This window comes from Calidris pugnax, unplaced genomic scaffold (assembly GCF_001431845.1).
Source record: "Calidris pugnax isolate Ruff unplaced genomic scaffold, ASM143184v1 scaffold47, whole genome shotgun sequence".
In the NCBI taxonomy this organism is placed as follows: Eukaryota; Metazoa; Chordata; class Aves; order Charadriiformes; family Scolopacidae; genus Calidris; species Calidris pugnax.
The window spans coordinates 2154282-2169092 of record NW_015090809.1 but is presented as its reverse complement, the minus strand read 5'-3'; the positions used below and the strand labels follow the sequence as shown (position 1 = coordinate 2169092).

Here is a 14811-nt window from a genome sequence, read left to right as displayed (position 1 = left end):
CTAGACACGATCAAATCCTCTGCAGAAATGGGCAGGATAAAGGTAGGAGTAGGCAAAATGGAAATGGAAAGTAAAGTGCTGAGAGTTAAGAAGACATCCTGGTTTGGCGGTTGCCTGTTGACCACCACATGCCAGCAATTTGCAGATATTATGAAAGTGAAAAATTTGAAGATGAGAAGGGGTGAGACAGTTGCCACAGTGATTTCTGTGAGGAGGTTTATCGACGTGTAGAGCTTAGAGCTGAAACAGAAAGGGATGGAAGCATGGTGGCATCACAGAGAGATTTAGGTAAGACTCATTTGATGGAGATATCTTTGCAAAGGGAAGATGTTTTGGGTATCTGCCAGGTGAACAAGAAGAAGGAGAGGTGTCTTAGACTCTCCGAATCCCCGTCAGGCTGGCAGATGTTGGTGTGGTAATTCAGAGCATCTGATTTCAAAACTAGAATACACGTTATTTGTTTCTAATGCCAGTATTATTTCCTCTTTCCTGTAGTGGGAACCCCAGTCATTTGTAGGTGGCCTGCACAAAATCTGTGCACCTTTTATACCTCTCATCAGCCTCTGAAGTAGCATCTAGTACGACTGGCATGTTTGATCAGCTACGTGCACGTAGTGGAGCAATATCAGAAGGCAGGGTACAGGCAGAAAAATTTTAAGAATCTCTTCTCGAGTGGCAGTGGATGCTCAGTGGCAAGTACTATTATATTATGTGCTTTCCCTTCAATTTTAAGAATCTCTTCTCGAGTGGCAGTGGGGCAAGTACTATTATATTATGTACTTTCCCTTCGAAAGGAACAGCTGGTCAGAATTAATTTCTCAGTTCAGTGCTGTTGGTGGTTTTGTGTGGAAGAGAAATGGAAGAGGAAAGTTCTCAAAAGAACCGAAACATTCAAGTATTAAAAAGAGGGAGGTTTATAAAGGTTTTGTATTCCCTTGATTCTGGATAGGAAAGCACGAAACAGGGGTCATCATTCCAGATCAGACAGTGTGGTGGCACAATCCACCTCCCACCTCTCTAACCACGTGATGCTTGGTGTAATTCCCCATCCCTGGGCCACATATCAATCTAGGAGAAGTCAGGCATGAATTGCAAAAGACAAAGGACCGGGTCGTTAACACGCCTGGCTCCTGCTTCCCCCATCGCTTGGAAACAGTAATGACAATCAATCACCCTCTGACAGCCTGGTACATCTGTACCTGGATCATGGCCCAAAGGGAGGTGATAGCAGAACTCCAAGGTCTAGCAAGCTGTGGACTTGCACAACTGGTGGAAAGTACCAAAATACCCCATCGTCCCAGTTGGGCTGGAGTGGAAAAATGCCTGACAAAAGTCAATTATCTCGGACCCTATAAGCAGTGAGACCCTTTGAGCTCTTCTGGATCATAGTGAGCTGTGACCAGCACCTCCCCTGAACTGGGACACTGCTCAGGCAGACACCTGGAGGATCAAATGCCAGGTTGAGTCAACCCTCTCGAGTCTCAGTTATCGCCGGCTGAGGAATGCTGATGCATTGTGAGTATTTACACCAAACTTGAAGAGGGGAATTTTAACTGTAGGCAAGCCTCTTTATGTACACATTAGCTCTTATGAGTGTGGATGTTTTTATACTTTACTGGATCCAAATATTTGACTGTGCACGTGTCAAAAGGGGCACCTATTGGCTAATTGGAGTTGTCTGTTGTGACAGGACCTTTGGGCCTAGCAGCTAAAAACTCGTGTGTGTGTGTGTAACCCCTCAAGTGGCATGTGTTTGTATGTTTGTGCTCATATGTGTATGCATTGATTTGGGATACCTCATAGTAAGTTAGTGCGAGTCACATCACCAGCCACAGTCCAAGTCTGAAACAATACTGACTCAAGACATGATGAATGGTCAGTAGATTTTGAGATGAAAGTCAAAGTTTTCTGAGTTCTCTAGGCCTAGAAATTGTTTGGGAAGTTTTGGAGACAGGACTCCTTCAGGCACCAACAACGAACACTGAAGTTTGGTCACACGTGTCAAAAGGGGCACCTATTGGCTAATTGGAGTTGTCTGTTGTGACAGGACCTTTGGGCCTAGCAGCTAAAAACTCATGTGTGTGTGTGTAACCCCTCAAGTGGCATGTGTTTGTATGTTTGTGCTCATATGTGTATGCATTGATTTGGGATACCTCATAGTAAGTTAGTGCGAGTCACATCACCAGCCACAGTCCAAGTCTGAAACAATACTGACTCAAGACATGATGAATGGTCAGTAGATTTTGAGATGAAAGTCAAAGTTTTCTGAGTTCTCTAGGCCTAGAAATTGTTTGGGAAGTTTTGGAGACAGGACTCCTTCAGGCACCAACAACGAACACTGAGGTTTGGTCACAAAAGCATGTAAGAAGATTCTTACCTCGAAGAACTGGTCAAGTAAGTAGGTAAGATTGACGAAAGGTGGATATAGAAGCAAAGAGGTGGATATAGAAGCAAAGAGGACTTAATTTAGGTGCTGATACATAGGTATCTGGTGCCACTGGAGATGCCTTAAGATAGCTCTGATATCCATGTGGAGCTCACAGATATGGCACAGAACCTGCAGGAGCATCAGCAGATCAGGTGAGATAACTTAGGGCACCCTGAATGTCAATATGTTCTTATGAGTGGGCAGCTGAATCAGTCCTTAGAGGTCTCCTAAGTACAACAGAAGCTAAATCAGATGTAGATACCTATATGTAAACACCTAAATTTAGGCATCTTTTAAGATGATTGCCATCTGAAATCAGTTGTCCAAGGTCACAGAGATAATAGCCTCAGAGCCAGAAGCAGAACTTGCACTCAAATGGGTGGAATATGGCTGATACAGCTCTACACAAGCTGAAGGTCACCTTCACCACACTCCTATGAGATAGGCAAGTTTGCCTTCTGTTTGTCCAGATTTGGAAACTGAGGCACAGAGAAGCTGAATGACTTTTCTGAGACCACTGATACATGCTTCATATATCACATGCAGAATAACAAATGGAAAAATCTATGCTGGTAGAATTAAAATTCTGGGTTTTAAGACCATCATTTACGCAAGAGCTGCTGTCATCTTCCAGTCCTATGCATAGAGACAGGCTGCTCAGTACCTCTGCCAAAACCTTTCTTCCTGTAATCTGTGCTAAACCTTCCAAGGGCTGTGCAATTGGGTGGCTTGGTGTAGAAGTGAGGCAGGCAAGAAACAAAATTCCTGTGCCAGAAGGAGCTTCTTCCTTCAACTGCTTCACTGTGCGTCTTAAGGGCTTCTGTTCGCTCTAAATAGATATAAATTTGAATTTTTCATGCACAAGACCTTTGTGGACTAGACCCAAATATACTGAAAAGTTTGGTCAGGTTTTCAGAGTTTTTTAATGATGGTTGATAGTCACCTGAAATCACTATTTCTCCAGAAACGTATATGAGCTGGTAATTGCATATTAGCAAAACAAACTGAGTCATTCGATTGCTATTCTGTAGGAAATTCTATTGCTGTGAAAACACCTATTATTATGTTACCCATTGTTGAGAGAATACTCATAAAAACAGCTGTTATTTATTTCTGTTGTTAGCAATTGAAAGCTGATGTGATTGTTAAAGAGCATTAAGTAAGGGAGATTACATGGACCTCCCTCAACAAATACGCTCATGAAGATGCCATTTCAGGAGTTCAGAACTTTCTTTGGAGGACAGTCTTGCCAAGGAGCGAGGCAGTCCTTCATCTGCTGGTAGTGTTGACCATCTGATCCTGTCCTTGAACTTCATATTATTTAGGTACAAACCCTAGGAGGTATGTTATTCCATAAGCGTAGACCTTGTTTAGCAGGGGTGCAGCTGTAGGTATGAGCTGAATGAAAGACTTGGGTTTTTTCACCTTCCCTCCTGTGCTGTGGCATCCGCAGCTTTGACATTTACATCTTATTGAAGCCCTTCTCCAGATCCAGGACCTTTCATGCTACATGAAGCTGGTCACAAAAGTTCCACCTGAGATGTATGCTGCAAACTTGTGGCGTGCATCTTCCTTTGGGCTTTATTCCTGCTCAGGTGGCATAAGTTTCACGCATAAGTTTCATACATAAGTTACAAGTAATTTAAAATATCTGCATATCTATAAAACACTCATATGAATATCTGCACGCATAAAACACTTGAGAGGTTTGGTTCAGTTAAATTGCAGATGAAGTGATTTTGACACCATTCACGTTTTCCAAGGGCCAGGTCTATGCAAATTTTAGAAGGTAGCTGGCCACCTCTGATCTTTAAATATGTGCTGGCGGTTAAGGTGGTAGTGCCTTAACCAGTCAGGCATTCTTAGACCCAACTTAAAATTCCTGCTGCTATTATTTGGTGGTTTGCTGATTTCAGCAGGCTGGTGATACCACTTGAAGCCATGTTCTGCTACAGAAGAGATCTTGTCTGTGGTCTGCTTTTACTATCACCCCATCCATCCCTGCAGTTTAGAAGCTGATATAGAAAGTCAGTCTGCTTGACTGGTAAACTTAGTCTTTTTTCTTTTTTTTTTATTTCAGGCAGATTTGTTGTTGCTTATTGCTGTTGTATGAGTGTGGCTTATACCTTTGTAACACGGTGGAAATGAATGTAAATACGATATCAGATCTGAGACTTTCCTGCCCTATAGGACTTGGCCTGGACTGAAATAACATACTAATGGCTTAAAGATCAGAAAAGTGAAAAATAGGTCTTAAATTTGATGAAACAGCTTGATTAATAGCAAGAAGCAGTTCTCATCTTTCAAGCAATTTTATCTATATTAAAAGAAACTTTTTAGGTGGGTAAGTAATTTTGATCTAAGAGAGCTAGTTGAATTGCTCACAGCTACAAACAGCGTTGCTAAAAGAGATGAGGTTAGAACCCAGTAGGTTTTGGACTTTAGACGTGTAATACAGTACATCTCCTTTGTGTGAAGCGTGGGTAGGAAAAACAAAGCACACATACCATATCTGATAAACCTCCACTCTGGTGTTGAGAGCATCACCATGATGTAGCCTGGATATCCAGATGGAGATGGCCCACTGCTCCTTGTTTTTTTCAAGTATTGAAACAGGTCTGTTTTGTTAATTTGTGCTTTTAGTGCAGTTTTCTTTGGAAGGAACAGCAATCAGAGGACCAAAAACCAAAACCTGCGTTGTCTAGAAGCTGTCAGAATTTTTTTCCTGTTGGTATTTGTTATTGGTAATGATTTTGTAGCAAACACCCATGTTATATCCAGGACACATCCAGAATTTAAAATAATTAGAATATGCAGTCTTTTAAATCTCTGATTGACTTGTCTGAGCGGTCACATATTGTACGTAACTGAGCTGCTTATTACAAGGGCTGTAATCCATGTTCCTGAAACACCCTTTTTTCTTGACAAGTCACTGAATGAAAAACCCAATTCACGTTTGCATTCAGAGCTCCCTAATACTATTTCAGCGAAGGAGCGATGGTTTTTTTTTTCTACTGAGTTTTTTGCTGCAACTGAAAGCCCCAAAGGCTTTTGTGTGTGGTCCCCACAGAGCTGCCCTCACAGTTGTGCTCACATCCATCAAAGGGCACCCGTTCTTGGAGTGTAAAAGTACCACGTTATTGATGTCATCTCTCCATCTGCCAGCCGTGCTAGTGAACATCTGCAACGGTACCACTGGGAATACTTTAGGAACAGGGCAGGTTTTAAAAGATGAATTGTGCTTCATGATATTATTCTTATTTTTTTTATAATTTCAGTTTACATGAGCAATAAAATAATTTGCCCCGTGTGAAAGGTGTTTGTGAAAATTCACCTCGACTGAAGTGAATGGATGGAAACGGATGGAAAACTTTGATGGAAATGGAATTTTTGATGGAAAAAATTGTGTCTGTAATTCCAAGTCTTATACATCAGTATAAATAGCTCAACAAACATTACTTAAAGTTCCCAGATAGGAGTAATATAATACACCCCCATCTACACATAATAGACAGATAGAAAGGGCTGGTCTGTTTTATTACCTCCATTGATTCACACAGGTAAATCACCAAATCTTTTTAAGGATTTGGGCACCAAAACTTCAAAAATTAAACCTGCTTGTTAATGAGCAATTGCAAACTTAGAGAAAGGGCCTTTGTAGGAAGCTCTGCAAAAAGTGGTGTGTTCCCTGTCATTGTCTCCCTGAACCTATACCTAACAACCTGGATCAGCAAAATAGAACCCCAGTATGACACCAAAGGTCAGTCAAACCTTCTCCTAAACTGGGTTGCCCTTCTGAGACCCCCACCCCCAAAATGCAAAGTCTACACCCTCTTTTTTCAGAGTTCTGCTGATAAAATGTGCCCACTGGGAGCACAGGGCTGCCCAGGGAGGTGGTTGAGGCACCATCCCTGGAGGTGTTCAAAAGACAGGTTGATGTAGTGCTGGGAGGTATGGTTTAGTGATGGTGTTGCTTTTTGTTTGTTGAGCGGGTGTCTGTTTTTGTCAAAGTTAGGTTGATGGTTGGACAAGATGATCTTTAAGGTCCCTTCCAACCGAGAAGATTCTGTGATTCTGCATATCTACACACCAGGCGCAGGTAGTCCTCAGGTGACCAAGCCTCAGGAAGTCCTCAGGTGACAAGCCCATCACATGGCCTTGTGCTTTTTCTTGGTGGGATGGGGTCAGGGTGCTGGTTCTGCATCGGTACCTCGACATGGGACTGAGTCACACGCACTGCAATCACTGACTTGAGCCACTGCTGACTAAGGCTCTCTGCATTTTTCCTTGATACGATTGCTGGAGATCATGGAAAGGGAAATTTGGTATCGTTGTCAAACTCCTCTGTTTTTTTTTTTTTTCATGTATCTTTAAAACCGGTAAATGTGACTCCCCCAGGGAGAGAGGCTGGATATGAAGGGGTGACTCCAGCTGAGTGTGCTCTGCCTTCCCTGACTGTGAGTGGATGGGTGTTCTCACCGTTCTCCGCTCCCTCATTTTGTGGTTGGGACTTATTTTGAGCACACAAAAGGCTGGTTGGCAGCCCCTTGGGATGGGCTGAAGGAGCGCTCCAAGCAGACTGTTTTCCAGGGTCTTGCCCAGGCACGATTCCTCGTCTTTTACTCTTTGAAAAGCTGTCCCAGCATGCCCTGAAGAAACCTGCAGAAGAAATGCTGGCCTGGTTCCCCCTTGGCCAGGCTCCCGAGCGTGACACCAAAGGTCAGCAGTTCACTCCTGTGGAATCCCAGCCCTCTTCCGCATTCGTTTTCCTCCTCTTCCCAGTCCCCTAATCTGATAATTCATGTGGGGAAGAGGCGAGAGAGGGAAGGGGGAGGAGTATGTGATGTAACCTCCGCTCCAGCAAAGTTAGGAGACAACACCACGCTGCCTGCGGCTCGCCCGGGGCGGGGGGGGGGAGGTTTACGGTGGGTACCGCTGGGAGATTCCCAATTTGTGCTTAAGAGGCGTGAAGATCCACCACGTCTCCGTGAGACCCAGCAGGAGATGTTCTCCCCTGGCTCGGGGAGGAGAAAGCTAAGCACGGCGTCTGCTTAACGCCCGGCGCTCCTGCAGCTTCTTCTTTAGCCGCCTGCCACACGCAGCCCGGAGGGAGAAGAGCAGTGGCTGGATGCTGAGGACACCCCTGGAGAAAGGGAAGTCAGAAGCCAGCTGGGGTAAGTCTGTTCCTGCTTCTTGGGTTTTCCCGTCCATTACAGGCTGACGGGTTTCGGGGGAAGCGAAAGGAGTGGAGCGGAGCGAGCTGGATTGTTTTGAGGGCATGTAACTGTACAAAATCCCTGCTGGATTGACTCTGAGCCAGCTGATAATCACTGACTAATCTCCCTGCTGGCAGATTCTGCCCGGATTACAAGGGCGTGTATCTGTGTGTCAGGATGGGTATGAGACCTGCTTGTGCTGAGGGTCTCGGGCTGCGCGGCGGAGAAACACGGCGGAGAGGGATTTGGCTGCAGTGATTGACTGCAAGGGAAGAACTTGTGCAAGTATGTTTCTGTCACTGACACTGTGCTGCAGAGAGGTGCTGCTGAGGGAACTGGGCATGGTTAGTTTGGAGAAGAGGAGGCTGAGGGGAGACCTCATTGCCCTCTCCAACTCCCTGAAAGGAGGGTGGAGAGAGGTGGGGGTTGGCCTCTTCTCCCAAGGGAATAATGCCAGGAGCAGAGGAAATGGTGTAAAGTTGGGGCAGGGGAGGTTTAGATGAGATACTGGGAAGAATGACTTTCCTGAGAGGGTGGTCAGGCCCTGGAAGAGCCTGCTCAGGGAGGTGGTGGAGTCACCATCCTTGGAGGGATTTTAAGAAACACGTAGACATGGCCCTTCAGGGCATGCTCCAGTGCCTGAGATTGTTGGGTTGTCTCTGTGGGTTTTTTTGGTTTGGTTTGGGGTTTTTTTGGGTTTTTTGTGGTTTTTTTTTTTTTGAGGTTGGACTCGTTGATCTCAAAGGTCCCTTCCAACCATGAAGACTCTGTGATTCTGTGTACCTGCAGTCCATATCACATGCGAGGTGTATCTACATGCCTCACATGCCAGGCTGTGAGGTCTACAGACAGGGAGGTGTAGTGTTGCTTGTTACATTCCACAGGAGTGAATCTGTGTACAACCAGAACGCAGGAAAGCCTTGAAAATTTGAACAGATTTTATCCAGATGTGCCAAGTCAAAAGCACAGTTGGTAAACAGTGCCAGGCACGCTCTGTGCATTTGTAGTTCCAGCAGAACTACGTGGTTTCTTTTGGTTTGGTTTGGGGGTTTTTTGGGTTTTTTGTGGTTTTTTTTTTTGAGGTTGGACTCGATGATCTCAAAGGTCCCTTCCAACCATGAAGACTCGGTGATTCTGTGTATCTGCAGTCCGTATCACACGCAAGGTGTATCTGCATGCCTCACATGCCAGGCTGTGAGGTTTACAGACAGGGAGGTGTAGTGTTGCTTGTTACATTCCACAGGAGTGAATCTGTGTACAACCAGAACGCAGGAAAGCCTTGAAAATTTGAACAGATTTTATCCAGATGTGCCAAGTCAAAAGCACAGTTGGTAAACAGTGCCAGGCACGCTCTGTGCATTTGTAGTTCCAGCAGAACTACGTGGTCTGGGAATTAAGAAACTGTTTATATTCATAAGGCTCCTTAAGACACATTTATATCAGTGTAAGAGGCCTTAATATAAGGCTACAGTTTTCCTTGTTGTATAAGGCACAAACACAGGAGTGTTGCTGCAGGAGCCCAGTGGCCACAGGAGAGCAGGGGGCAGGTCCAAAGGAGGAGTGGGTACTCTTGCACTCAGCAGTCTATTAGAAATCAGGGGAGAAAATGTGCTTTTCTCAGTACTGGGAGGAGATGAAACTGGGAGGAAGCTGGTGTATGTAGCTATGTATTTGCTAATGGAGAGAATAGGGGAGAAAATGTGCTTTTCTCAGTACTGGGAGGAGATGAAACTGGGAGGAAGCTGGTGTATGTAGCTATGTATTTGCTAATGGAGAGAATCAAGGCAAATAATAGAAGCTGTTGAAAGTAACTGCAGAAAAGTGTTTTCTAGGTGAACTTCCAAATGCCATTGGAGAGGTCTCCGTGCTAAAGGGAAGAAGGGAAGAGGAGCGAAACTGGGAGGAAGCTGGTGTATGTAGCTACGTATTTGCTAACGGAGAGACCCAAGGCAAATAATAGAAGCTGTTGAAAGTAACTGCAGAAAAGTGTTTTCTAGGTGAACTTCCTAATGCCATTGGAAAGGTCTCCATGCTAAAGGGAAAAAGGGAAGAGGAGGAGCATCGTTTTATATGTGAGTATTCTAATTTAATATACTATATTATAGAAAATAGTATAGAATATATATAGAATAGAATATATATATAGAATATAATATACTATATTACAGAATACATACAAATAAAGCAAAACAAACTGTATAATCTGAGCCTCAGAAAGCCAAATAACCAGAAGAGCTCACTTAACATCTCTTGGAGTTTCAGCAATACTGAATTTATCCCAAACTGCCTGCTAGCATTGCGAATCTCCAAGAATGCCCGCAGAAGGATGCAGTTATACCCCCTGGTGTGCGTCCTTGCATGAATGTTGTGCCTACACTGCTTTAGAAAAAAATACCACGTGGTTGATTCCCCAACGTGGTACACAGAGCTCCTGGTTCTGGCGTTTTGCTTGCAGCTACTCAGAGTATTTTTAGAGGTGAAACCTGAACAAAATATCAAAATCTGGAAAGAGCAGTTAAATAGTTAATCACTACAGGGGGATTCTCTCCCTTCCTTTCTTAAACAAGACTTTAATCCTGGTTCAAAATTTCAGTTTCTACAGAGAGCAAACTATTTTCTTTTCGTTAGCTGTAGTCCTGAGCCTTTGTCTAAGGAGCCTTCCTTTTCAAGACTAAATGAAGGCTAGGAAAAAATGGGGTTAATCTGATCCTGGAGATGCTAATTTTAATTTATTTCCAGAACTTGTGATGGCTTCAACTTGGCAGAAAACTCAGGAATTCTACAAATGGATTCTTGAAAATGGAGGTGGGTATAGATGCTGTCTTAAATAGCAATTTCCACATAAATTGCATGATCATAGAAGGACCATGATCCTCGTCTGAGCCCACATTTTTTTCACGAGGCAGATTTTCACTTTTCCTTTTCCATGATCACAAACTTCCCTCAGGTCCTGAAATACATCTCAGGGACACTTCAGCAGCTTTCTGTTCAATGTACAATGAACTCTGGCAGGATGATGAGCAATATGTGCTCAGAATCGATTGCCTGTTAAGTCTGGAATACTAAAGAAAGTGAATTTTTTAAAATGTATATTCATGTGTCATGGGAAAGCTTAGTAGACCAAAGAGTTAATACATTGAGCTTTAAACTCCTTGTGATGCCAGTAAAACCTATTATCAAATGAAATACTGACAGAAACCACTCCTCAGTGTTTGACATTTTGCAGTTAAGAGACTTCAGATCTTCAATAGCTAGAGGTTCTGCAGGTCCAGTTTGGTCCTACAGGACTCTGTTGGATACCCAGATGTAAGGAAAAGCCACAAAATAGCATGAAGGGAGAATGGCAGCACCGCATGGTGGCTTTGACAGGAGAAGGACACAGGGCATAGTGCTCCGGCTGTTTTGGGGCTTGAATTTCAGAAGAGAGTCTAAATTGGGGTTCAGGACTTCTGACAGACTGTTAAATCCAGAAATGGAATATCAAAGACCTCCTCGTGTGTATTGGAAATAATGTGGTCAGGAGGACCAGGGAAGTGATTGTCCCCTGTACTGGTGAGGCTGCACCTTGAGTACTGTGTTCAGTTTTGAACAGAGAAGGGTGACGAAACTGGTGAGGGGTCTAGAGAACAAGCCTTATGAGGAGCAGCTGAGGGAACTGGGGTTGTTCAGCCTGGAGAAAACCAGGCTCAGAGGAGACCTTATCGCTCTCTCCAACTCCCTGAAAGGAGGTTGTAGAGAGGTCGGGGCTGGTCTCTTTTCCCAAGTAGCAGGTGATAGGACAAGAAGAAATGGCCTGTAGTTGTGCCAGGAGAGATTTAGGATGGATATTAGGAAAAATTTCTTCACTGAAAGGTTGCCAAGCATTGGAACAGGCTGCCCAGGGAAGTGGTTGAGTCACCAACCCTGGAGGTATTTAAAAGATGTGTAGATGTAGTGTTGAGGGACATGGTTTTGTGGTAACTTGGCAGTTAACAGTTGGACTTGATGATCTTAAAGGTCTCATCCAACCATAACAATTCTATGATTCTTGACACAGCCCATAACAGGAATAGTAAAGAATTGGGAGGTTTAGGTTGGATGGAGATTAGCAGTCATATGGACAGGGATGGCATTTTTTAAAAAAATACCCCTAGTCCCATGGGCTCACCAGCAAGGAAGGACTAAAATTCAATAGAGGACGTCTGCAATGATCCTGGGGCTAGAACAGTGAGAGGGGTTTAGGGCTTGGGGCTGGCAGGTCCAGAAGCAAAGGGAGATGCTGAGGGAGCTTAGCAGAGCAGTGACCCCAATGGGAATAAGAGAGGAAGGCATGAATGGGAGCTGGGATGTTCTTGCAGATACAATGTATCCTGCCTTTCTGTGTGTCAGGGATGAGGTTTCAGGATTAGGAGGAGGTGGCATGACAGAAAATTTCTTGAGCTTCCCTTTGCTGTAGGACTGAAGAGCAGTTTTAGCAGGGAGAAGTGTTTTGTCGTCTTCTGGTGAAATGGCAAGCTTTTAGTATAGTCGATCCTCTGGGTAGATATGAAAATGAAGGGGTGGAAAATTTCAGCTGTCCCAAGCACTGTGGGGCAGGAAGGAAATAAAGCCGGTTATTGAAACAATTTTATTATTTAGTTTTAAAGATTTACACTCCAGGAGAGCCAGGAACTGTTTGGTTTGGTCTGTGCATCCCTCCTGCGTGTGTCTTGAACTACTTGTCTCACCCACGTGTGGGACAGTCTTGGCAGCCTGTGGTGAGGGCTCCAGGTCCTGACAAGAAAGGTCTGGTCACTACTGTGCTGCAGAGGGCTGGTGCCCAGCAGAGCAGTCTTCTAGTACTATGGTCCCAACCCGAATGTCGTGCTGAAGCCTTTTAGCAGAGTCTAGTTCGTGGAGTTCCAGGGTAGGAAGAGGACTGTGGTACTGCTTTGTACAGACACGTGAGATACCAGTTTTCTTCTTGCCAGAGAGCATGCTGAAGGGAATTAATTAAATATATCTGCCCTACAGCGTATGGGATGTGCCACCTTTGGCTATGTGTTTTGCTTTTCAGATCCAAGGACAGACCCGTGGCCCCTGGTTCACTCCCCGCTTCCAGTCACGCTTCTCTTTGCCTTCTACCTCTTTGTCGTGGCACTGGGGCCCTTCTACATGCGACAGCGGAAACCACTGAAGTTGCGAGGCCTGCTGATTGTCTACAATCTAGCCATGATGACATTATCAAGCTACATGTTTTATGAGGTAAGGAGGCAGGATTGACTCCTAGGAAAACATCTGGCAAGTGCTTGAAAACCAGAGGCGTTGCAACACCTTTTGCTGATGGACTCTAGTGAAGGGAGTGGGACCTGACTTGGACATGTCTATGTTTTGCCACAGGAGAAGCAGTATTGCCCAGTTGAAAGCGTTATTTCCAAAGCATACCTCATTTCTCAATCTCCCTCTCACTCATAAAATTGACATTGAAAGGTTCACGAATGAATGAGTTGAAAGTTGAGATCTCCCCAACAAACACAGAGTGTACAGAGGACGTGGAACGTCCTCATTTCATCTTGGGTCTGGCTGGTGAGGGACCCATCTCTGAGAAAGAGAACTGCTTTTCCAGGCTTAGTCCTCTCCAAAAGTGCCAAGCACACCACAGCTTCCTGCTGCTGAGGGCATTGATGACATAGTTTTCTGCTTGTTCTCAACGCAGAGAGAATGTATGTTCTACAAGGCTTTCCCTAGTTTATGTAGGCCACTGAAAACTCTTCAAGGTAACATGACTGAATAGGTCTGAAAAACATGCTGGTGTCAATAAATTTGACCTTTTAGTTTATTTGTTTTACAGTTGTTACATTTAGCTAAGGCAAATTGCAACTTTTTTGAGCAAATACTACTTGATCGGAGGCCAAGCACGACCACTGCTTGTCCGTGCTTGGTTGTTGTTATACTGGTTACTTGGTCCAGTTTCTGACTTTCCAATTAATAGGCAAATGCAACCAGACAAAATGAAACATTATGGGATCTTTGCAAAGGAAAACAGTGGCTTTTCAGAGAGATTCTGAAGCCTAGAATTCGTTATTCCTACTGAAGCATTTTTGAGCACTCCAGTGATTACCTAAAGAGCCACAAATGTGCCCAGACCAAATTTTCGTTTTCAGATTCCAACAAGGATTTGAAGTACTTTGTTTTAGGTTTTTGCTATTTGCTCAGCTGTATAAATGACAGGGATTTTGTCTCAGTGAGTACTAGATTGAGACCCTATTATCTTAGCATTAATATGCACATCTTTTTGAAACAGATGGTGTTGAACAGAAAATGGATCTCTATTGCTTTTCTTTTTTTTTTTTTTTTCAGTTTCTGGTAACTTCAATCTTGGACAACTACAGCTACCTGTGCCAGCCAGTGGATTACAGCCGAAGTGAACTAGGAATGAGGGTACAGTTCTATACAAAACTTGCCTTAGGCCCTGCTCCTCCCGTGGGTATGCAGATTGTTTTGCTCATAAATAGCAATTTGCATGCCAAAGAAAGCTTGTACTCCAATTTGTTCCTTGTAAATCTATTTCACTACGTTGTCTGCTTCAACAGTTGCACTTTGCTTTAGTTCTCTATAAATTAATCATCACAATCAACATAACTGTCTGAGTTCCCTCTTTGAGCACTGGAGAGAGGGTGATCCTACCATCTGAAGATAGATGTCTAGTATAGATATTGCAAAATACCTCTGAAATAGATGTGACCCTTTCCATTGACTATCTAAGGATTCTGGGTGACCACTATCAACAAGAAAACCAATTTTTATTTCCTCAGCTTTACATGACATCAGTCTTACTCAACATTGTTTTTAGCACAGGGATTTGCCTAAAACTACCCCTTGGCTGGTTGTCACAGAGGGAGCTGGGTCCCACCAGCTTCAGCTTCCCAAAATGCTGCATGAGTTCTTTCTGTTTGAATTCAGACCTATTCTACTTTGCTTCCAGATACAACCAGGCTTTTAACTGATGCAAGCATGGATGTTATCCTTTCAGGTTTTTTAGATAATTGCCATTAGAAACAGTTTCTAAGCAGCTCGCCCTTGCCTCATCAAAGAGCAAGCAATTCAGCAAACCAATCATCCGACCAGCCAAAGCAATCCCAAATCCCTTTCCTCCTCAAGATCAAAGGAAAAAAAAAAAAAAAAAAAAAAAAAAAAAAAAAAAAAAAA

At 43.9% G+C, this 14811-nt stretch overlaps 2 protein-coding genes across 8 annotated transcripts in view; both read left to right on the top strand.

The window, feature by feature from the left end:
- The window catches only part of KCNA1 (potassium channel, voltage gated shaker related subfamily A, member 1), a 100559-nt gene extending 94206 nt beyond the window's left edge, over positions 1-6353 (top strand). Inside the window, exons 2-3 of one of the 2 annotated variants that reach the window (XR_001411525.1) lie at positions 1360-1515; positions 2279-6353. Coding sequence is in view for 1 of the 2 variants with exons in the window: in XM_014938409.1 (XP_014793895.1) it covers positions 1360-1362 (3 nt within the window). In the remaining variant the exon portion in view is untranslated. Of the gene's footprint in view, positions 1-1359; positions 1689-2278 lie in introns of those variants that run through there. The other variant, XM_014938409.1, reaches the window with a different exon arrangement.
- A 539-nt stretch (positions 6354-6892) lies between these two features.
- LOC106885881 (elongation of very long chain fatty acids protein 4-like) overlaps positions 6893-14811 on the top strand; it is a 12084-nt gene continuing 4165 nt past the window's right edge. Inside the window, exons 1-6 of one of the 6 annotated variants that reach the window (XM_014938399.1) lie at positions 6893-7602; positions 9477-9503; positions 9669-9716; positions 10384-10449; positions 12680-12867; positions 13963-14043. In XM_014938399.1, coding sequence (XP_014793885.1) covers positions 10392-10449; positions 12680-12867; positions 13963-14043 — 327 coding nt within the window. In that variant the 5' untranslated portion in view covers positions 6893-7602; positions 9477-9503; positions 9669-9716; positions 10384-10391. Of the gene's footprint in view, positions 7603-8362; positions 8501-9352; positions 9533-9560; positions 9717-10383; positions 10450-12679; positions 12868-13962; positions 14044-14811 lie in introns of those variants that run through there. The other 5 variants (XM_014938402.1, XM_014938401.1, XM_014938398.1 and 2 more) reach the window with 5 other exon arrangements.